The sequence below is a fragment of the Amblyomma maculatum genome, chromosome 1, assembly GCF_055883805.1.
Source record: "Amblyomma maculatum isolate TAMU_Amacu chromosome 1, ASM5588380v1, whole genome shotgun sequence".
Lineage (NCBI taxonomy): Eukaryota > Metazoa > Arthropoda > Arachnida > Ixodida > Ixodidae > Amblyomma > Amblyomma maculatum.
Genome location: NC_139344.1, coordinates 282,611,534 through 282,634,956, shown reverse-complemented (window position 1 = coordinate 282,634,956; position 23,423 = coordinate 282,611,534). Strand labels below are relative to the sequence as shown.

At 44.1% G+C, this 23,423-nt stretch overlaps 1 protein-coding gene and 1 long non-coding RNA gene across 4 annotated transcripts in view; one reads left to right on the top strand and one right to left on the bottom strand.

Moving 5' to 3' along the window:
• Pus1 (Pseudouridine synthase 1) overlaps nucleotides 1–23,423 on the top strand; it is a 95,217-nt gene that overhangs the window by 26,619 nt on the left and 45,175 nt on the right. The window contains exons 1-3 of one of the 3 annotated variants that reach the window (XM_084591508.1): nucleotides 17,670–17,822; nucleotides 18,515–18,679; nucleotides 18,792–18,880. In XM_084591508.1, the coding sequence (XP_084447634.1) occupies nucleotides 17,817–17,822; nucleotides 18,515–18,679; nucleotides 18,792–18,880 (260 nt within the window). In that variant the 5' untranslated portion in view covers nucleotides 17,670–17,816. Of the gene's footprint in view, nucleotides 1–17,669; nucleotides 17,823–17,873; nucleotides 17,991–18,514; nucleotides 18,680–18,791; nucleotides 18,881–23,423 lie in introns of those variants that run through there. The other 2 variants (XM_084591507.1, XM_084591506.1) reach the window with 2 other exon arrangements.
• Nucleotides 8,108–15,130, bottom strand: LOC146206703 (uncharacterized). The gene is made up of 3 exons (XR_014704492.1): nucleotides 14,975–15,130; nucleotides 13,465–13,590; nucleotides 8,108–8,436 (listed from the first exon to the last, which is right to left on the bottom strand). It is a non-coding gene; the product is annotated as an uncharacterized LOC146206703 (long non-coding RNA).

Below are 23,423 nucleotides of genomic sequence, written 5' to 3'. Positions count from 1 at the left end.
AAGAGTTAGGCCCAAAGGAGGGAGGCGAAATGTCAATACATCCAGCGCATGCTGGAGGGCCGCCTGATGGACAGACGTATCTGGATGACAGCACTATAAGGTTATATCATCGGCATACGCAAGCACCCGTATAGAAGGGATGGCCTCTAGGTCTCGAACAAGTGGAATGAAGGCCACATTAAATAATGTAGGGGCGAAAGCGGAGCCCTGGGGCACTCCTCTGTTTGAGGGGAAGTGACCAAAGGGCTTTCCATGGACACGCACACTGAATGTTCTATTTGTTAGAAAGGCGTGAATGGCGAGGAGAAACCTGTGAGGAAGACCAAGAGTTTGTAGGGAGGCAAGAATGGCTGAGTGAAGGATGTTATCATATGCCTTTGCTATATCTGTAGCGATCACAGTTCTAACAAGATGACTGTGCGGAGAGTGGTGAAGCACGTCAGCAGCCAAAGTAGCAAGACCGTCCTCCGTTCCTATTTGCGGGCGGAAGCCAATTTGGGATTCTGGACAACAATCATGGGATTCCAACCACCACAATAAGCGAGTGGCTAGAATGTTTTCGTAAAGCTTGCAGGTTGTTGGCGTCAGGGAAATTGGACGAAGGGCCGAGAGAGATACTGGAGGATGACCTGACTTCGGTATTGGAACAACAATAGAATGCTTCCACTCGTCCGGCATGACACCAGAATGCCACACGTCATTGAATGCATCAAGCAGAGCCTGCAAAGCAGTCCCTTCCAAGTTGCGGAATAAGGAGTTAGGTATGCCGTCGTGCCCGGGAGCAGAGTTAGATTTGAGGCGTTCAATGGAGGCCAGCAGCTCTGCCATGGTTAGGTCAGAAGTAATCGCATCGGGGGGTTCGGTAACCGGTAAGCAAGGTGGAGAAGTTGAGGTGGAATCATAGTGGGGAAAAAACTGTCTGGCCGCCTGTTTTGCAAATGTGTCCTCATCTACATTCATAGCAAGGCGAATGCTCTCTGTGTAATCAGAAACTTGAGAAGAGCGCTCCATGGCGTGAAACACTCTCCAAAGTTGTCGATTACTCTGCTTGGAGGACAGGCGCTCACACCATGAAGCCCAACGTTGCCTTCCTAGACGCTTATCATACCGCCTCGCACGCGCGGTAGCCCGGTGAAGAGCGGGGATAGCCGATGGGTCATCGGGGTTACGAGCAGCATAATGATCTGCCTGGCGACGCAGAGCCCAAAGATTCAGGAGGTGGATGTCCGGGTTTGGCTCGTCTTCATTTACAGTGGTGGTAATCGTGTGGGACGCAAGAACAGCAGAGAGAGTAGACAATGCTGATGATGGGGTGAAATCAGACAAGCGATTGTCTGCGCGTACAGAGTCCAATGATGTTATTCGTACGCTACGGCGTATTTTACGTATCCGCGAAGGAGTGAGAGAGATAAAGATAGGACTGTGATCACTACCCCAGGTATCTGGTTCAACAGCCCAACGAGGGCTACCAGGGCATAACCACCAAGTCAAATCAGGTAAATAAGTCCCACCTCGTGGACGGGTAGATGTATGCGGGTGGTTTAAAAGATGAAAAGAATTACCTGAAAAGCTTCCCTGGATGTGTGCACCCCTGGGAGAATCCGATGGGTAACCCCACGAGGTGTGTGCGCCATTGAAGTCTCCACCGACTAGAATAGAGATACCCAAGTAGGTAGAACGCAGAAAACGAACCCATCCAAGATTAGGAGATGCGGAACCAGGACGGCCATAAAAGGAAACTAGTATAAGTGGCGTGCGTACAGGCTTAACTAGGAGTGCTACCACCTCTTGGCGTGTGTTACACCAGCGTGAAAGGTCGATCGGTGTGTGGGGAATTGAAGTGTGAATATAAATTGCAGATTTACCTGGGCTGAGGGAAGAGGTAATACAACGGCGATCAGGAATGGAAGGTGAATGGTAAGCGCAGAATCCTGAAAGGCGAGGAAGTGAGTTATGCTCTTGAAGTAAGAAGGCCCACGCCTTTAGCTTTTTGTCGCGAAGACGGATGTTCACTTCAGAGGCCTTATTCGCAAAGCCTCGACAATTCCACTGCACCACCAGAGACAGTGCATTATCCATTGCGAGGCCGAAGAGCTTCTACGATGGGGGAGGTCACCTGCTCCATAAGGGCTAATATTTTATCCACTGTCGGGGTACTCGGGGTTAACGTGTTGTCTGCACGTGATTGTGGTTTGATGCTTATTGGAGGTGATTCATTTGAAATCTTATCACGAGGTATTATAGTTCTTCGAGAGGGGTGAGAGCGACGCTGTTCTCGGAGCTGGGTGAGTTCGTCTAGACGTTGGCGAGCCTCTGCAATGGCATTGTCTAAAACAGCGTCTTCATCTGCGGCATCCACATGTGATTGGTGCACTGGCCGTTTTGGTGTACCATTTGATCCACGAGGGTGGGTCGCTTGTGCGTATGAACCATGCTGAGAAGACGTATGATGAGCAGGTGGGTCAAGTAAAGGAAGTGCAGGGAAGTCGGTTTCATCACATGTAAGAGCAGCGAAGCGATTACTTGTAGGAATATCTGCTTTTCCAGGCGGCTTGCGCGACGGCCTCGTTCGCTTCTTCTTTGGACAAGCGGGGGAGCGCATGTCATGGTCCGCCGATTTGCATAGGGCACAAAGCGCTATTGGTTCATTCATGTCGGCCACAGCTGCCGGATTAGGGCAGGTATTTTGCATGTGCCCTTCTTTATGGCAGTGATAACAAAATATACGACGAGGTCGGAAGGGCTGTGGTTTGATAATCGCACCATAATAGGTTAGGTACTCAGGCAAAATCAGCGGGCCTTGTAGGGTGAGTAGGTATGAACCCCGGTGCCCCAGAGGCCGTGCTTGCAACACTGCGTGAGTTGAACAGCGAATGTTTGCTCGCACCTCCTCAGAAGGACTTCTGCTGTCAACATAGTAAACGACGCAGCGGAGGGTGTCAGGGCCAGAGGCAAAATGTATTTGCACTGGGATATGCTCATTCGCATCCAGGGGAATTTGAGTAACTGCACACATTTTCTGGGCGTCCACCAAGGATGGCAAGTTCACCGTAATGGTGTTCGATGGGCGATGGACGACAAATCCACAGTAGTTAGTAGAACCTAGAACTTGGTGAATTGTGGCTTGGACACACCAGGGAGGGGTAGTCGTTATATCAAAGCGCAATGTAGGCTTGATGGTGACGCGGAACGAGTTAGCAGCAAGTTGAAGCGAGGCTCGACTCACTGGCGGCATCTGTGGTGGTGTCAGGGGCTGACACGCTGTAGTTGGCCTTGAAAGCGAAGACTGAATCGGTGCGACGGGCACAGTTCCTTGAGGGAGGGTTACAGGCACAGAGGCGGCGGAGCAATCCATGGGACAAGCCGAAGTCGTTCCATCCGAAGACGAAGCAGACTGGGGGCATGTAGCGTTGATGATTGCGTGGACGTGGATGTTGCGCCAGGTTGTAACACAGCGGAAATCCGCTGGAGTTACCACATACAGCACATGCGTCATATCCATTGTTAAATTTCTTTTCGTAGCTGCGTGTTCTAAGACACCCTGATCTAGCTTCAAAAAGTAGGGCACTGCCTCTTAAGTTATCAAAGAAATCTTCCTTCCTGACCTGCATTTTCCACTTTCGGTATAATTCCACATTCTGTTTCTTTTCCATCGAATTTATCCAATTTTTACCTTCTGTGTTTTTCACCTGTTGCTTAATGCTCTTTATTTCTCCGTCCTTGTGACTAGCATACTTACTAGTTAGTTTCTTAGTTCTTTTCCTCCATTGTGAGTCAACGCTTTTTAAGTACAGGTATTTAAATATTTTAGCTGCCCATCTGTTACTGTCCAATTTCCTCAGGCGTCCCTCATATAATATTTTACTCTGAGTTTCCCGTACTTCGAAAGATGCCAAGTCCATATCTACCTGTACCGCCTCATTTGTGGTTTTGCCGTGGGCACCTAGTGCTAATCGTCCAACGGATCTTTGATTTATTTCTAATGTCGACTGTACCTCTGATTTTAGGCACAAAACCGCATTTCCGAAAGTAAGTCCGGGCACCATAATTCCTTTCCAAATACCCCTCAAAGCCTCATACCTGTTGTATCCCCACAATGCCCTATGCTTCATTATCCCGGCATTCCTTCACCCTTTGGCCTTAAGTGATTGTTCATGCTTTCCAATGTATGCCAATCCTTCGTTTACCCATACCCCCAGATATTTATATTCTGCTACTCTGGGTATTTCATGGCCTTGTATTTTAAGACCGTGATCAGTTGAGCCGTTGAAAATCATCAGACCCGACTTAACTGCGCTAAAACTGAAGCCTAGAGCGTCCCCTTCGTCTCCGCAATACTTAACTAGAGTTTGCAATTCTTCCAGACTCTCAGCTAGCAGCACAATATCGTCTGCATACATCAAACCGGGGAGGCGCTCCTCTACCGCCTTTCCACCTAATCTATATGACAGGTTAAAACCTAGGTTACTGTCTTGTATCCTCCATTCCAGGTTTATCATATAAAGCATGAACAGCACCGGTGATAGAGGACAGCCTTGTCTTAATCATTTGCATACTTTGACATCTTCCGTATTTCTTATCCCTTCCCACGTAATTTCTACTTTGTTATCCCGGTATATTTCTGTAGGAACTCTATTATCTCATAACCGATACCTTCTTCTTTTAATATATGTTTCACAGGAGTTCCCTGCTTACGTTGTCGTACGCCCCGTTTATGTCCAGGAAGGCCAAATACAAAGGTCTATTTTCCACTCTAGATATTTCGATGCATTGGGTAAGCACGAACAGGCTATCATCTAAGCGCCTACCATTTCTAAAGCCGTTCTGAAGTTCTCCGAGTATCTTGTTACTTTCTACCCATGCTTGCACCTTTAATTTCACCGCCTGCATGGCCAACCTGTACATAACAGATGTTATGGTAATCGGCCTGTAGGATTTTATGTGCATCCTTTATCCTTTCCCTTTATAAATCAAATTCATTTTACTCTGCCGCCTGCTGTCAGGAATTTGCTTATTCGTTATAACTGTTTCCAGAGCTTTTAACGTTTCCTTACTTTTTGGATGAAGTTCATTAATCAGCTTGATCGGAATTCCATCTATTCCTGTAGATGTGTTTTTAGGAATATTTTTTTTCCGCCTTTTTCCAGTTTAGATTGGTCAGTTCTAAGCTGCTTTGTATTCTGCTACCTTGTGTTGCTTTCTGATTTGCGGAGATTAGCCTATCGTCGCTCTTAAATGATTCGGCTATAACTGATGTAATGTAGTTCACTGCGTTGTCTCCTTTAAACAATTTCCCTCCTTATCTTGAATCCGATCCTGCTTTCTTTGATTCTTCTTCCCTAGCCAGCTTATATGGTTCCAGAATTTTCTTGCTCCGCCTCTAGAGGCATCGTGTATATCAGCCATCCAGCGATCGGTGGACTGTCTTAATTTACTTTGGACGAGGGCCTGCACATGAAGTTTCTTTTGTCGATATGATTCCCATTTTCGGTCGATTTCCTCCTGAGAAGCCTGTGCTTTCTTTGCCATTCGGTGTTCCCTTGAAGCAGCGCCCGTCGTTGTTCAATAGCTTCCCTGATTTCCTTATTCCACCAGCTCCGTGGCTTCCTCTTTCCATTCCAGCGGTTTGCTACTTTAACCTCCTGAATTTTACTCCTTATGAGTAGTTCTACCTGTTCATAATCCCAGTCTTCCATGGGGCTTTTCTCTATTGCTTCCTCTATGTCTGCTGCTATCTGCGCTATTTGATCGTCGTTTAATTTTGCGTTTACGTTTTGTCTAAGTTCCGTTTCTCTTTTCATCAAGGGCCCCATCTGCAGACTAATACGTTTATGATCACTTCCCAGACTACACTCCCCTTCTTCGTCTATTTCCATTTTTGTGACCTTGCTATAAATTTCCTGTGACATTAGACAATAGTCAATGGTCGTCTGCCTGTTGCGGAATTCCCACGTGATTTGGCCTTCACATTTTGTTTCTCTATTTACTATAACTAGATCGTGTCGCTCACAGAAATCTAGCATATTAGCTTCCCTTTACAATCCGTGTATCCACCCAGATCGTCGATGTGGCCGTTCATGTCCCCCAGCAGAATAATATTGGCCCCGTTTCCAAACTGGCTTATTACGTCACTGAGACATTCAACAAGATCCTTGTTTTCTTGCTTGCATTGGTGTCCTGTTCCTGAATAAACTACTCCTAGCCATGTCCTTATGCCGGTAATTGTTCCTGATACCCAGATATGTTCTTTACAAGATGATTTAATTCTTTGCCAATTTGTTCCCTAATGTATCAACATACCTACCCCTCCACCCTTTTTTTCCGTTCTCGTTCTGTTGCACCCTTCCCAGACGTAACCTTCTATAAACGGCGGATCTTCTAGATCCCTGAGATGAATCTCGCAAAGAGCGTACACACCTATTTTGTCATCCTTCCACTGCTGTTCTATCTCAAGCCATTTCGCTCTTTTTCTACCCCCTTGCATGTTTATGTAGCTGATCCTAGTGCTAAATTTCTTTTTTGTACTTTCCTTTCTCGACCTCCTCCTTGCCATTTTCTGGGCCTCAGCCTCCGTTATTACACTTTCTTCTGCTTCACTTCTAACTACCTCTCTGCACGAAGTCCTCGCGGACCCCCTGCCAGGCGCCAGCCGATCTCTGCTCCCACCCTTCTGTTAAAATGAATGCCACACGTCACACCACTAGGCGCGTCACGCGCGGCGGGCTTAGGAGCAGCCACCACGCGCGGCCTCGCCTCGCGACGGCACGAGTTGGGCCCCTGGTTTTTGCGGCAGATGGTATGACGTCATAGCAGAGGTCAAGCTGAAGGTCAATGGTAGCTACCGCGGCCTCGCCACGCGAGGAGCTGAAAGTGAAAGTAGTATTGCTTTCGCAATAATAAATCTTAACCATACAGCTGCTCGACGCTAGCGAGGTGCTTCGTGCTTATCAAGAACGCTTATTTACCGCCGCTCGGTGTGTAGAATCATCCGATAACGCAATGATGCTTCCAGCGGACTACTTCGTACGCGGTTTGCGCGCGAGCGAGAAAAATCCTATGACCCTATTTAACGTTTGCATTTGGAAAAAATAAATAAATAAATAAACGGCTGAAAAGTCGTTGCAAGTGCAACTATTACAACGTGTGTCGTCTGTTCGCGCTGAGCTTTAGCATGCATAGTTCAGTTCGTTTTTTGTTGATTGTATCATGCAGCCGCTACATATATTTTTAAAATTTACTGTAAGCATTTTTAGAGGTATATTTCGCTAGCAGAAGCCAGATAATTAGACTTCCGGCAGCCGCAGTTTAGCGATACGTAGGAATTACGGACTGTCGAGCAAATTGTAGCTGCGACGGCTAAGAGCTGAAAGCATGCAAATGCCAGTAGGACACTGTGCACTTTCTTTTGCAGCCTTTGCAAAGCTTTATCGGTTTATACTGCACTGCCCGAGAGAGTCAGAGCAGCTAGGGTTTCTTGTCTCGCGGCGTACTGCAGCTATCTGCGAGCACGTACGGCCGGTACACCGCGTTTTAATAAGTTGCTCAGCTAAAATTGTGACATGCGACTCAGACAGTGTGTTCCCAGACGGCCATAGACGTCCGACGGTCGACCGACGGACGTCCTTTTTCGGACATCCGACGGAAGTCCGGTTATGTTCGATATACGTACAGCGGACGTCCGTCGGACTATCGTTCGTGGATCCGGATCGCGTCCCACGGACGTCCGACGGGCAGCCGGAGGCGGACATTCGGACGTTTCCCGGAACATGCTTGCAGGGCCCGCTATTGGTGTAAAAACTTGCCAATAACTCGTGTAAAGCTCAGCAAGCATGTGCCATGGAAATTTCAGTCACATACTAGTGCTCAATGCCTTTGTCGTGAGAGTAAAGCAGACAATAGAATATGCAACAGGTTCAAGTTTCCTGTTGTCTGCTTTACTTTCACACACAAAGCACTGAACAGTAGTGTGCAATTAAAACTTCCATCAAAGAGGCACATATGCTAGCTGAGCTTTACACAAATGCACCATTCCTGAAAACATGCTAAGTGCATAGGCATACCAGCATGCGTGGTTGTAAAAACAGCATTTTTTTTTGCTTTATCGCAAAAACTGCATGCATAAATAGTCTACACTAAAAAAATATCGATGTTAAGGAATGGCATGGTAAAATGCAGGCCGACTGGAGTATTAAGAATCTGCTTGAATAATTTTTTTTAATTATCCTTGGCCGTGACAGCTCTTCCCTTGGGGAGGTGGTGGAGGAAAAGGTATTTATTGAAACCTAATATTTCGGAATTAGCGAGGAGATGATCGAGTTCTCTGTGGGCGGCCTCCGCAGGCCGGGATTCCAGGAGCAGTTACTATCCTGTGCATTTGCTCGATCAGCTGTTGCTGGTCTTTCAGGCCTAAGATGGAAAGAGCAGGCTGGGCTCCTCCTGCAATAGAAGGGAAAATGAAATTCAAGTTATCTGTGCTGAACTTTGATTACACATCTCCAAGGGCAACTGCCAGCTTCTTTCAATTGCTTTTTCCAGGTGGCACTGTACGCATGCATCTCCATTCAGAACTGTCACATACTATATAGAAAGGTCATATAACTGCAGCAAAACCCATGCAGAATAACAAAAGATACAAACGTAGTTTGATCAGAACCTGGCATTCAGTATTTTAATGTTTTTATGTCGTCTTTTTGAACATGCCACTCTGACCAAACATGGCATGTTATGCTTGCTGCTATGCGCCCTCAGCAATGCCCAAGACATGGAGTGCACATGCAGAGAAACTAAGCATAAAGGATGCTGTATATGAACATAAAGCACAGCCAGAGCTTTGCAGTATTACACAGGTACGCACTGGCGGCAGAAACCTGCATTTTGAGCGGTTTAACAGGCAGATTTCTAAAGTCATTGTTCCTGCTCTGAAAAGAAGTGATCAATAATAACATCATTTAAAATTGTTACCTTTTTGTTCTGTAAACTGCACATTTCGCTGGTTTCCATGTGCCCTCTACCGAAGACATTCCCTGGGCGTGTCGGGGGTATATCGACACCAACATCTAGGCTACAAGCGTCTAGAAAGCGTCTCCTTAGAGCAGCTGCGACGAAGTAACTTATCTGATAACATGCAAGCTGCTGCAGCAGAATAAAGATAGACATTTGACATGTGGCTAAAGCCCAATGTGGATGCATAGCCCGCGGCAGTGATTGCGCAGTGTTCATGCTTCTACAAGAGTTAAAAGTAAAGTTAAAAGTAAAGTTATTTGTTTACCCACAGCGCTATATGTGACATTAAAATAGCAAGGCTTATAGTCACACAAAACACAAAAAGCTGACAACCACAAGCTCCTGATGTATTACCGGCAGCATGCAGCATGGATGTTAGTTACTGAAATATGGCTGCACAATTCTGGCAACCAGCTGTGCATGTATGTCATGGATTTCTCAACTACGCACAACAAATTACAAAAAAAATAATGGTATTTATAAATGGAGCCAGCTGTTCACAAGAAACACTGTAGCTTATTTATGGGGAAGGTAGTGGGCGCCAAAGAAACTGCCCCTGTAAAGGCGCCTAATTTGCCCCTATGTAATATCGGGGACAAGTGTATGGACTACACAAACTGCAATCAAAGCACATAACTTTCACATCGACCAGGAAACTCTGATCATACTTGTTGATGTGAAAGTTGAACGTTAGTTCTTTCATGTGTGCAAGAGAAATAAGGTCACAATTCGTTTACATCGCGATTCTAGTCCAAAATCTACACATACTGTCCAGAGACTTTCACCCCCGCAGTATAAGCCACCACTTGGGTAAGAGATTAGTAAAAGAAGTGTATAAAAGACATTAGTGCTGTTGGACAGCCATAGCTATAAAAATGGTATTGACATTGGAGTACTGCCTTAAGGCGGGGCCTAGGGCATTACAAAAGCAAGAGTTAGTGTCCGCTGGTCCTCATTTGAACGAACAAAAAGAGGGGGGGGGGAAGAAATCTACCTCAACTACATGTTGTGAGTGACACCAAGCCGCAGTTAGTATTAAAGATATCACACAGTTTTGTGGAAGATTTGGGAGCGCTTTGCTGCTTTCTTACAGGATTGGACAAAAGAGCTCACCATCTTCAGAAAGGCACGTTATATAGAAATGAAAATAGTGAATTTACTGCATCTGGCCACAACAACTTGCACACGGAGAGGAAGATGAACTGAAAATTTTATACATGAATGTACGTATTTACAACAGGTGAAACAATGACCATGATCTATGCCGAAGAGGAAAGAGATCAAAATTTAGCTCAGAATGAGTTCTCCAGGCCGCGGGGCCGTTTCATTAACTTCGGGACTCCGCCCACATTTCTCATCCCCAATGACAACGAACTCACACATGACTGGCTAACAAACATTTTGGCATGTCTTTCCACTTTCATAAGTTCTTCACCCTCTCCCTAATACAAGCAATGCAAAAGGGACAACAAATTCGTTTCACAACAAACAGAATTTAGAGAATGGACCTCGAAATGATTGGCTCACTAGGTCACATGCCAAACTCTCTCCCCTAGGAAAAAAAAAAATTAGAACCCATCAAAACGGCGTCCCACGTGCGCAACCATTGCCCAAAGCTTGCATCCTTGGCGGCTCCTTTTACAGGGCAATTATTGCAATTATTGGCGTCCGAGTCAGCACCATTGCGGACCAAATCAGAAGAGCCAACCCACATCCTCCCGCTCCGCATCATACCGTCACTGTTACACACTTGCCCTTTTTCAACGCCGCCATCTCCCACCATTGTTGACATCCAGGGTTGGAATCCTCAACGAGACTCCACTCAGCGCGCCTGCACTGAATAATTGTCACTTTTATGGGCTCCCCAATAAGGAAGCGGGCCTTACACCCTTCAACCTGACAGTGTTTTTTCTTTGAACGATAAGCAGTTCTTCCAAAAGAGATGCTCGTTTCAAAGCTGTGCTGCCTCCGGGTGATGGGTCCAGTCAGCGTACTAAGGACCCCTTAGTACGCTTAGTACTAGTACGCTTAGTACTAAGGACCCCTTAGTTGTATACTGTTCGTCAGTTCAGTTCAGGCGTTCAGTCGTGTCCGACTCTTCGTGACCCTGTGGACCATGTCACGCCACGCTTTCCGGTCTCTCACTATCTTCTTAACATCACATAGCTTCATCTGCAATGCCTCGAGAATGCCATCTAACCAACGCGTTCGCTGCCTACCCCTTCTCCGGCGACCCTGAACCTTTCCCAACATCAAATCTTTCTCCAGCGACTCCTCTCTTCTCATCAGATGACCAAAGTAGCTGAGCTTTAACTTTAGAATTTGACCCTCCAATGAGCAGTCAGGGTTTATGGTCGACAATATCGACTGATTTGATCTTCTGGCAGTCCAAGGAACTCTTAAGAGTCTTCGCCAGCACCACAATTCAAACGCGTCAATTCTTCGGCGGTCAGCCTTTTTCACAGTCCAACTAAAGCTCCTTAAATAAAAATGAGCCCCCTACATGACACAGCAACGAGAACAAACTGCCTGTCCCCGCGTCTTCGAGTGCGACAGCAAAGTCCTCGGAAGAGGGGACTTCTTTCCCTCTCTGCCTACGTTTCCGTTAAGCACTGTAGCTGCCTCTCTGTGCGCGTCTCTCCGCCTCCTGTCCGAGGGCAAGTGGGAGACGGCCGCAGCTGGGCATTGAACAGGTGACTCAAAAAGAGCAGACTAATAATGGTGCCTAGCATACCCACCGATACCTTACAGAAATCATTAAAGAAATGAAAGCAACACATCAGATAACGCTACAATGTTTCTAAGTGCAAAGTCGACAACTCCAAGCCATATAAATATATGTACATCTCCGCACATTAACTAGACAGAAACAGTGCAGAGTAAACTAATAATTCAGTGTCTAGCAACACTATTAAAAGGGGATAAAGGCCATGGGGGGCTGCGATTATTAGTACCATTTTGCCTTTAAACTACAATAACATACTTGTTGCAAGCTTAAAATCAAAGATTCACACCTGTCCCACCCACAGCAATGGAACACACATCTGACTCAAGTCTGCAGAGAAAGAGCAAGCTAGACTATTGCAGATGCACCCTTGGTTATTTTTCTGGCATTTCTGAGGGTGAAGAATCTGACTTGTCAGTAGCATGTATATGAATAAGAATCCTATGACAGTAAATGCATCAGATTTTCTGGAGTGGCTTTTTTTTGCTGACCACATATGAGGTGAGCTATAATTTATCCAACTTGGCCTAGGTTTATTCTATGAATAACAAAGCTATAGCAGGTACACAGTCGTCCACTCAGACTGAACATGCGAGTGCGTGGCATGCACTTTTTGAGATGCCACTGCATCCATCGCAGCTGCGCACCGTAGCGAAGAGGCAGACAGCGTGAAGTACCAGCCTCTAGTCCCTCTACCACCACTGGGGTCCCAAACTAGGGACCCCTTGTTTTTGTCAGGACAGGCCTCCTCAGGGTCAGCTAGTGAGTAACCTCCTGTATTTGTATCTGACGGCAATGTTTTCCACCACCACCCACAATACGCAGCTGCGCATCATAGCAGATGTGAAGCAACAGTTCCTGGTCCTTCTATGCATAAGCTACTTTGCCTTGATGCATGCCTGCGCACGATAGTAAAGAGGCAGACGACATGACGCAGCAGCTCATGGTACCTTTACACATGAGCCCCCCCCCAATGTACTTCAATATGCACCATAGCAAATATACAGACTACGCCACACAGCAGCTCCTGGTCCCTCTATGCATAAGCCATTTTGCCTCAATACGCACCTGCATACCTGAGCGAAGAGGCAGACGTGAAGCTGCAGCTCCTGGGCCCTCCATGCACAAGCCACTTAGCATCAATGCACGACTGTGCACTGTAGTAAAGAGGCGAAGAACGTTAAGCAGCAGCTCCTGGTCCCTCTACACATCAGCCATTTTGCCTCAATGTGCATCTGCACACCGTAACAAACAGCCAGATGTGACAAAGAAGCTCCTGGTTTCTCTACACATAAACCACTTTGCCTCAATGCACGTCTGCACACCGGAGCAAAGAGGCAGATGACGTGAAGCTGGAGCGGCTAGTCCCTCTACGCACAAGCCACTTAGCCTTGATGCATGGCTGCGACGGATGCATTGCTATTTTGCAAACTGCATGCCACACATTCCCATTCAAGCTAAGAGTGGACGACTGTGTAAACGTAAAATACTGGTTATTTACTTCTCCCTCCTCCAGTCACCGAACGGACAATGACAAAAAGTAACATGGTGGACAATGTAAAAAGAATTTGCTGCATAAAGTTTGTTGAAACCAGTTCTACATCCTACATGTAAACAAGCTAAAACCTTAATGTCGAAGGGATGTCCTGTGTGTTTAAAATCATCACGCTCAAACAACTTCAACACTGACAATCATGATTCAATATTAATAATATAGATAATGATACTATACTCACTTTTAGCCATACCAAAGAAATGAGAATGCAAAGGGATGTTGCTGTTTTTCCCCCGTGGATGACAGTTTTCCATGTTCAAAGTGCTGCTTCCTGTTGGCTTACGAAATCGGCTACAGCAAATGGCATCTGAAAAATTTTTGGAAGCCTCATGCTAGTCTTCAACGAGAAAAACATTGCCATACAGAAGCAGAACACAAATACTTTTACAACACACTAAAAGCACCAACTGCGGTGCTGTTTTTAGGATGACTAGGTAGAGGTTTTGCTGTAGCAAGCCAAATGTTAGCCTTCAATAAGGAAAGCATTCCCATACAGAAACAGAACACAAAAACTTTTACAACACATTAAAAGCATCAATTGCACAAATGCTTGTAAGATGACCAGGTACAGGTTTCTGCTATAGCCCACATCATGTGACCAGCGGTTATCAGAAGCCTTGTATGTGAGCATGATGCCCTAGATTCAATTTATGGCTATCACTGTATTAACAAGCATGGGTTTAAAGCTACTTTAATATGATAATCTAAGAACATGGTAAGAGCTTTCAGTGCGAGACATAAGCTCAGTATCATGCACTATAAGGTGCTGCATGGCTCTAGTGTAGCTTTGGCATTATCTTGCTGTCAATAATGCAATGAAGTTCTGAGGAGCCTTTGAATATCTGTAAGGACAAAGCAACAACAATTTTGTTTTCATCTCACTTTTGCTCAACTCGTTTGTTTTTTTTTCTTTTGAGCCCGCGGCTTGCATGGCCTCCCAGTATGCCTGTTTTGCATAAAAGAAGGCGTTGCAGGCACCAGAGCTCACAGCCCAACTGTGTCGCGGCGGCGGTATGTCAAATTCCTGCCAGAACCGCGCAGAACAACGGGTCAAGAAAAAGACAAGTGCTGACTTTTTTTTTTCTCACATCTCCTTGTCCGGTTGTTCTGCGCGGTTCGGTCCCACATGCATAACCAACATGCGCAAGGTGCTGTCCTGGTTTGTCAAAGCTGAAGAAGAGTACTAAACCTTTAGTTATTTAGTAGCTACAGCCGTTCCTTCTAGAAACTGTAGTTGCCGTAAAGCTCGAGAGAAAGATGAGCGGCTGTCCATAAAAAGAAAAAAAAAAAAAAAAAAAAAAAAAAAAAAAAAACGCGCGACGTTTTCACAAGTGTAGGCATGTCGCACGATAGGCTCGCGGAGTGCAAAAGTTTTCTCGTATAGTTTTTACAACTCAGCACGTTGCGCATGGTTAACAAATTACCTCCTTTAAAGCTCGGGCAGGCACTCCTTTATCAGAGACAGAGAAGTTGCGCGGCTTACTGGCGCAGCGTCCAGTAATGCCGAGAAAGATGGCCCTCAGACTTGAGGCTGCAATTTAGTTAGTCGGCGCGGAGCCATCCTGTCAGTCTCGCCTAAAACACTCGACCGTTCGGCTGCTGTACAGAGCTGTTTCCTTATCCAAAAGCTCAGCACCATCGGTGCATCGAAAAGTTCCACTAAAGAAACAAAAGTTCGGTGAAATACTTACTTTGGAATCGGCGGGTGAACAAAGTGTGCCAGCCGCACCAAGCCACAGCAAAAACAATGCTAGCAGTGCATTACAGCCGTAGGTATTTGTAACTGCGCAGAAAATGCAGAACACGGAAACGTGAAGCCATCTCCCATGACTAAACTTCAACTTGTCAGGTGGATTGGATTGGCTCATTTCAGATTTTTTTGAGGATAGGTTCGGTTTCGTTCTTTTTGAGCTTGCTGCTTGCTGCGTCTATTCAGCCACTGATTAAAATTTCACTGAAGCATCATGATAGAAAATGTTTAATGGTCATCTAACTTTTCATCAAAAATTTTTGATGGAAGAATTCAACGATGAAACATGCGGAAAATAAAAAAAAAGCTGTTTAATGGAAACGCTTTCTATCGCATCGATTCGCTCTGGCATCATATAATGGACTTGACGGCACTACTGATTTATACGCAGTTCAGATGAGCACGACGACTACAAACTATATAATAGCTGTGTAAAAGCAAATCCAGTGGCGGACGTACGGCGGCTGTCCGCTGGGCGAACGGATTCGACCATCCGCTTTCGTACGTACGCCGGAATTCCGGCGGACGTCCGAAATCGGCCGCCGAGTTGAGGCCGAGTTCGGTTGTCCGTCGGACGTCAGTGGCCGTCTGGGTTGTGATATTCCCGCAGAAGATCTAGATTTACTTACCAGTGCTTCGAAACCTTAGAAGTGTGCACAATCTTCGCTATTTTAAGCTACATGCTCTTGACAGCTCAACTTATTTTGTTTACGTATGTGCGTTGTTTTTTTTTTTTTTCTTAAAACTGTAGGAGTACTAGAATGCCAAGGAACTGTCTCATGGTTAACATCATACTGTCAATTAATGAAAACATTAGAAGAGCAAAGATTCTTGGAAATGGGAAACTGTTCTCGAGCTGTAATTACACCTCATATTACTTTCTCCAGCAAAACTTTTGCAGCACATTTTTACAGCATGTGATTAATGACCTCCAAGCAAGGCTGGGAGTGAGGAGTAAATTGTGACAAAAGGCCTAGTACAGGCTGTAGAAATGAGCTTCAATAGACCTGTGGGCGAGTGCAGAGCACAAAAATCGTATTGCCTCGCCAAAATTCATACTTCTTACCTGTATAGATATAAAAGCTGCTAGCTAGGCTCCCGAACGAAAGCAAACAACCAACACAAAATGTCCTGGCTTTCACAGCGCTATCCAACACAATTGTCATTGACAAAATACTCGAAATAAAGCCTCGTAGTCGCTAGCCAATATCACACACAAAGAAAAGAGGATGGGGATAGAACATTGAGGAAGCAGCGCTGCTTGAGGTATCAACTAACTAGCGACGGTCAAAAAGCCAGAACAGACGCACCGCGGATTGAATTGCGGGCGACAGGCGTTTTCCCACGCCTTGTGGCTGGATATCACGTACTTGCTATAAGCGCGCGTACTCGTTGTCGTCCACAGGGGCTCTCTATCATTTTCTACAAAGCCTGTAATACACCCTCACGTGTGTGCTCAGTCACAGCTAGCTTGAAAAAGAACCCATCTGCTCCTGCTCAGGGCGTCGTTCGGGGCGCCTAAGTGATCGTAAGATCAACTCTTGCAAACACGGTACTGCCAGGTGCCACCGCAACAATCCTTTGATCAGCGCTGCGGCTGTTCCAGGCAGGTTCCAGAAATGAACGCACCTCAGAAACGTTGCAACCGGAAGTCTTCGTCATGCGCTTTAGCTGTCTTGGAGTGTTCGGCTGCATATGGTTAGTACCAAGCGAGGTAGAAAATGTCAGCGAGGTAGAAAATGGGAGTTTACATGCAGAGAAACACTTCCAGCTCACTCTGTAACCGAGCCCGTTCCTGAAAACTTTCAATGCCACGATCAAGTTGTAGTCAGATCCCAAGCAAGGCCTTTCACGTGCCACATGCATAGGTGAAAGCCTTTTACTAAGCATTGTATACATTTAACTTTTCTCCTCTCCTTTTCTCCAAAAGATGCAAGGTGACTTCCGCATCGATCCAAAATAAACTGCAAAATTACCAACACGCGTTGATGCCGTAACTATACCGTAACAGAAAATAGTATAAGCGCGAAGCTGCCTTTTGAAGCTGGAAGACTATGAGCATCTCAAGGTCGTTTTTTTTTTTTCTTTTTTTTTTTACGCTTTCAGTTGCCTTTCTCATATTTTAACAATGCCAGTGCCTTTTTTAAAGAAAAAAAAAAAGGCAAGAACTGCATGAGCACCCTTGGGTACATTTACTCTTAATTCCCCTTTTAAAGCACCTGGTATTGCTAAAGTTGCCCTCCTTCTCATTATTTTTTTCTAGTTTTTAGCCAGCGCGTAGTGATCAGACTTGCCATTCCACAGTGCAACACAACACCACATTCCCAGCAAATTGAGCGCAAGTATCAAGAGAATAAAGGACGAAACCGCACGCCTGCAAGCAATGCCAGCAGAAACCAAATTGACCAAATCACAAAAAAGACCCGGAAGTAAAAAAATTGAGTCTCGTTGTATATACTACATAACTGTTGTGGATGGCCAATTTATTTCGTATTTTACGCATCCTTGCGTTCGTTTGTTTTCGTTTCTCTGAAGGAATGACTCGAGGACTCAAAAATAAGTATCTTAAAAAGTCATTATCATTATCATCATTAAGATGGGCGGTAGGGATTAGCTAACCTATGCTTTTGCTGCCGCATCCGCATGTTTTGCTGTGGTAGCTTCTAGTGCTTCTGTGTGTGACCGCATGGTTGCATGCATGGCTGTGAGGAACACTTCGGTTCAAAGTTACTTTTACCCGTTATTTCTTCCAGTTTCTGGTGCTGTCTGCTGGTGACCTACCTATGAGTGTACGTCTAAACTTTTACTGCGGTTTGAAATGTTTTTTTATCGTGGACACCCGTACCTCCAACAATATTCAGGGTTTAGCAACAAACGTGAGAGAGATGCAGTGGGAGCGATCGAGCAGTTCCTTCGCATGCTGTGAAAAGCTCTTCTGTACCATACTGCTAATTCCGGTAGTATTGCGATTACTTTTTTGTTGTTGTGAACTGCTTCCTTCTACACTTCTTTTTTCTTCTTTTTTTTTCTAGAGCTGATCTTCAAACGTGTGTGTGCGAGTAAAAGCACTTACAGTTTTCAGGCATTGTGAACGATGCGCCGGTAAAATCGTGTCAGAAGTGCACCTAAACTAGCAGTCTGTTAAAATATAGTCAGTTTTAAGGAGGCGAATGCAACGCTGTAAGCTGCGTCTTTGCCCAGTGAAGTACTAATTGTGAGATTGTTCGGCTGCGGCAATGAACAAGCTTCATCTGCCTTCTAGAATGAGAGCTTATATCATTCAAATTGGTGTTATCCCTTTACGTCGCCCGTTTCACTTTTCATCTGAACTGTGCTGAACTAACACGGAAAGAAACGACGCCACCTTAGCGCAATGGCTTTTGTGGAATGTGTATTTCGATAGGTATTTGCAGAACAGGACCAAGTTCTGCCGTGGGTAAATGTTATTGCAGACGCTAAACTAAGACCATTATGTTTTCAGGGGACACTGAAGCGCCTTTTTCACCTGGTGTTTGTAGAAAAGCAAGCTAGGTGGCCCTTCTTAACCAGCATCATGTCAGATCTACAGAATGTGATAAGTATGAAGCATGCTTTGGAGAATGACGGAGAAGAAAAAGACATTAAGCGGCTGAAGTCGGATAGTGAGGTATTGCTGTTTCCTCTCTGTATGTCATGTGAATATTCTTTTATAGGCTATATGGGCTCTTATGTATTGCATGGTGTTCTGTGTAACAAACCTGATATTTTCTTCTTCCAAGGCATCAAATGCTGAAGCCCTCAGAGTGAAAGCTAAGAAGATGGCCCTTTGTATGTGTTATAGTGGAAAGGACTACCTTGGAATGCAAAGGTATCTGGTAAATTTTAGTTGTTGCAGAGCATATTAGTATTGCTAGAGCTGTGTTGTAAGTGTAGTTTGTTCCAGTTTGCAAAATACTTGCTGTATTAACTCTTTCAAAACCACCTCATAGTTTGTTTATATATTCCTTTCCATCCTGAAGTTTTTGTGCAGTACAAAAACATTTCTGGTGTTTTGGTTAAAAAGCTGTTGAGAATGTGAAAAAAACAATGAAGACCAACTACAACACTGTTCAAGCCCTGTCCGGTCGCTGGACACTGGGATTTATTTCACTAGGAGCTGTACATAATATTATTTGCTCGTTGAGACAGTAAGGCTTTAGAACAACTCATGACTAGTTACCTTGTGTGAGTTTATTTACTTGAATTGCACAAAAATAAATTGTTACTTTCCTTGCTCGACCACTTCTCAAGTGGCAATCTCCTTGTGGGCGACGGCATTCTCTGTGAGGCCTCATCACAAAGAAAATTATTCAAAAATAGATATATCTTGATCGAAATATTGCCTATCTTTTGAGGAAGCCATCATAATGGTTTTGGTTTTGATGGGTGCCATTCCTTACTTTTCTTTGACTGTTTTTTTTTTTTTTCCTTAATGTCCAGTATGCAGGCGGTTGGATCGGAATGGAATACGAATGATGGTTTTGCATGCACTACTATTCTCATGCTGCTAGACGTCGCACCATCTAGAAGCTACTGAAATCCAAACTTGTGGGCTTAGCCTAGCTTTTCTTTTTTTCTCAGCAAGCAGCAACGCATGAGATTTTTATGTGAAGAGTGGAAGCGGCTGAATAGCAAAAAAAATGCTAAGCATACATAGTGCCATGCGAAAAGAAAGCAACGTCAGTTGTGTGGTTCAGCCGTCTTGGCTATGGTTTTTTTTATCAGACTAGCAGTAAAAACTTTGAAGACAATTTTGAAGCCCTAATTTCAGCTCAAACAGTAATTGAGGAGTACAACTACCTAGAACATCAGCTAGTGGCTGAAAGTGAGCACAATTTCAGTTTCCGCTAACTCTTAAGCACTTACTTATGAGCCCTCAGTCTGCTTGGTAGGGTTTCCACAAACTGTGGTAACAATGGCCTGCTGCTGATGCGCAAAGATGTTGAGTTTTAGCCTAGAAAGAAACATGGTACCCACCTGAGATAAGATGTAGGCGTTGCAGCTGGAACCACATAAAGAAAACTTCGGCTGCTGCCCCTGAACTTCTTAATTTTTTTTTTTACCCAAGTGCTATAAGCTACATGTAGAAACACAAATAACTCATTGGCACTGATTATCAAAAACTAACACATTCTCATTCCGACCGCTCTTGGTATTCGAAGTGCACTCCAAGGGAAATGCTCAAGTTCATGTACCTCGTCATCTACTTGGGCATTGTGAAAGTTCCTAGGCAGAAACTGTGTTGAAATTTGGGTAATATCTACAGTAGTATGCTTCCACCACAGATAATACCTTGAAGCTGCTTATTTCAATGCTAGTGCTCCTGCAACTTGCAGACTTGGACAGTGCGAGTCCATGGTTACGAGGAAAGCTTCGTTACAAGTGGCGGCTTTGCAGAACATTAATAATGTGCAATTCTTAGCCACAGTGAGCTGGGTTTGACCACGTAGCTTTCAAAGATTTTTTTTTGCACAGATTTTCAATCTTTTATGGTAAACTAGCTTGCACTCCTTTGCTAAACATGCTTACCATAAATCACAAAAAGTCAAGAACTTAACTGTAAGTTGTGCTGTGAGCAGAAAGAGGCTGAGCTGCAAACGGGCATCTCTAGTAATTTAACAGTGTTGTTGCAAGAATGTTACAAGCTTTCACAGTGGACTTCACCACATACCATATACCAGTGCAGTCAGAGTCTCAACAACCACGGTGGGAACTGTGTGGTGACTACTGGTGCCAAGCAACACCAAGGAAAGAAACTTCAGAAAAGTGTGCCAGATTTTTACAGCTAATAAAGGAGGCACTGTGGGGCATTTAGCATGTGGTTTAGCATTCATAATTATTTTTATTATGTTGTCTTTATTTTGATATTCCTTCCCGTTTCAATTGTTAATTTTTCAGCAAACTCTGAGGGATTCTTTCATTATTTTATACATTATGTTTAAACAGAACATTTTGTATGTGCTTGAACAATCGTTCTAATAAAAATTTAGCTTCACTAAATATTTTTTTACAAGTCTCTTTAAGCAACTCCAGAGCTTTTTTGACATTTGAATATTCTAATAAAAATTTTACCATATGTTCTCCTCTCCGTCCTGACACATTCTACAAAATTTGGGCGCTGTACGATAGTTTGTTCACGTGCAACTCTGCTTTAAAATATGCCGTTTTCATGGCTTAAGTTGAGAGTATTTCTGTGGGCAACACTGAGTTTCTGACATCACAAACAGTATACCGGTGTTACTGTTTACTTCCCGTGTGATTATGAAATTGTGAGGTTTATATTGAACTACCTCGGACATTTTGTGCAGTGCGTCATGATTTCCATACTTTAATTTCACCATCCAACGCACATACGAGTGTTTTTCTAATATGAGTGTGACGTCACCATTTCGTGAACTGGGACGTCGTTTCTGATCGTGTAAGCTGTTTCGGTTTCGATTTGCTGTTTTTCTTTTTTAAAAATACTTCTAATTGGAATTTCGAATTCAGCTAAAAACACAAAATGATGAAAAAAACACCTGAGTTGCCCTTTAAAGTTGCCTTTTTTCTCTATGGTCTCAAAAGGGTTAACACAATATTTTCAAAAGTAGAAAAGGAGCATCAGAGTACATTTTGCTTATTGTAAAATGTTTATTATTGTAATATGCGTTGTGGCCCTAGTTCGTTCATGCTCGTAAGCTTATATAAGCATGACAAAGACGACACAACAGTCAAGAAGGACAGGACGGGGCCCCCTTGCAACTGGTTGCTTTTATATCAGTGCTTTTTTCAAAACTTCTGGTCTGTTTCTTCCCAAGAGTATGCACTGAAAAGGTTTTCATGTTATGTATAATTTTTAAGTGAAATATTATTTACATGTTTGAAGAGAGAATTTAAATAGCCAGATTTTGGTATATGCTATACCAGGGTTGTTTATTTGCTTCATTCATTGAAAAAGATTTTCCTATACCCCATATGTAATACCCTCTTCAGGAGTGCTTTTAAGGTATTTTAATAAATAAATACCCCTTAGAAATTGCTTGTTTTTTTCGTAGCCCTGAAAGAGGTAACAGAGCTGATTTTCGCATTGTGTTCCATAATGTCTGAAGGTCAACAACCGATGTTCTTTCTTTCTTACTGTACTTTTATTTAAAAATTTAAAGGAAAAAATTACTCCATAAATGAGTTTCCATCCTAGGGTGGCACCAGCTGTGCCAACTGTGCCATTTTGATACAGTTGTGTATTTTTGTGCTAAGCTACACCAAAAGCTTGTAATTTGATGAAATTGTGCCACACTGCATGAAAATGTTCCGACTAGCCTTGAATAATTATATCACACTAGTTTTAGCAGGAAATGAGAGCCAGCCACGTTGGCAGCCTGCAGTCTTAAGGGAAGTACACCAGAATCTCTATGACAAAGTAACAGTTCATATGTATTTCAGCATGGCACATTGTAAAATTTCATAACGTGTGCATTTTCGAATTTGCTACCACTTTCCTACACCAGTGCAGACGACACAGGCATGCAAGTCGAGACCACACTCTAGAACACTTGAGTGCTGCCCATGCCTTGGTACATGCTGTGCAGTGAGTGATAGCACACGACTCGCACATCGCTGGTGCTGCATTCAGCAGTTGGAAGTAGTCAGTGATAGCCACACTGCCATTTAAAAATTCCATTAGCTGCAAACAGATCTGCATGAATGCATTTCCTGTACTTAATTTTGTTCGCTTTTGATTGTATGAATATTGGCCCTGTGAGGTTTGTATTATCGCAGTACTACTGTATGCACAGAGGATTGCTGTTGAAGAAAGCTGGAGCAAGTAGAAATCAGCAGATGCTGCCTCTGAGCAGCCCACTTTTGAAGAAGAACAAAAGAGCTTTGGGGGACTAGGGGATGGCTAGCAAGCGATCACTCACTAGTACTGAGAAAATAATTAAATTGGATGTCAAGAAAAAAGCATGAAACAAGGTAATTTTATCAGCAGGAATTGAAAACCTTAAGCATATTGAGAACTGGAGCACAAATATTCAGAAAGGCAAAGAATTGATGTTATTGACAGGTACACTGTATAAGCTGCTATCGAATTTATACTTGTGTGCAAGAACAGTTTGGTCTTTTCATGTATCTAGTCGTGGCCTAGTCTAATGATATGGTACTCTAAAATACTATTGAGTAAAAATAGAAGACCTTTTATACCAGCCTTCGGTATGTTCTACACTCCTTTGCTTGAGCTTGTAAATAAAGATTTGCACCAACATAGCTTGTAAGGACCTCTGCAATGGAGTTAATCCCATAACCTGCTCTAAATTTTAATTTTCTGCTTCAAAGCTAATATTTTCCTGCTCCAAAAGTCACTCTAAATCTTGTTCCTGCAGTTGGACCCCTGG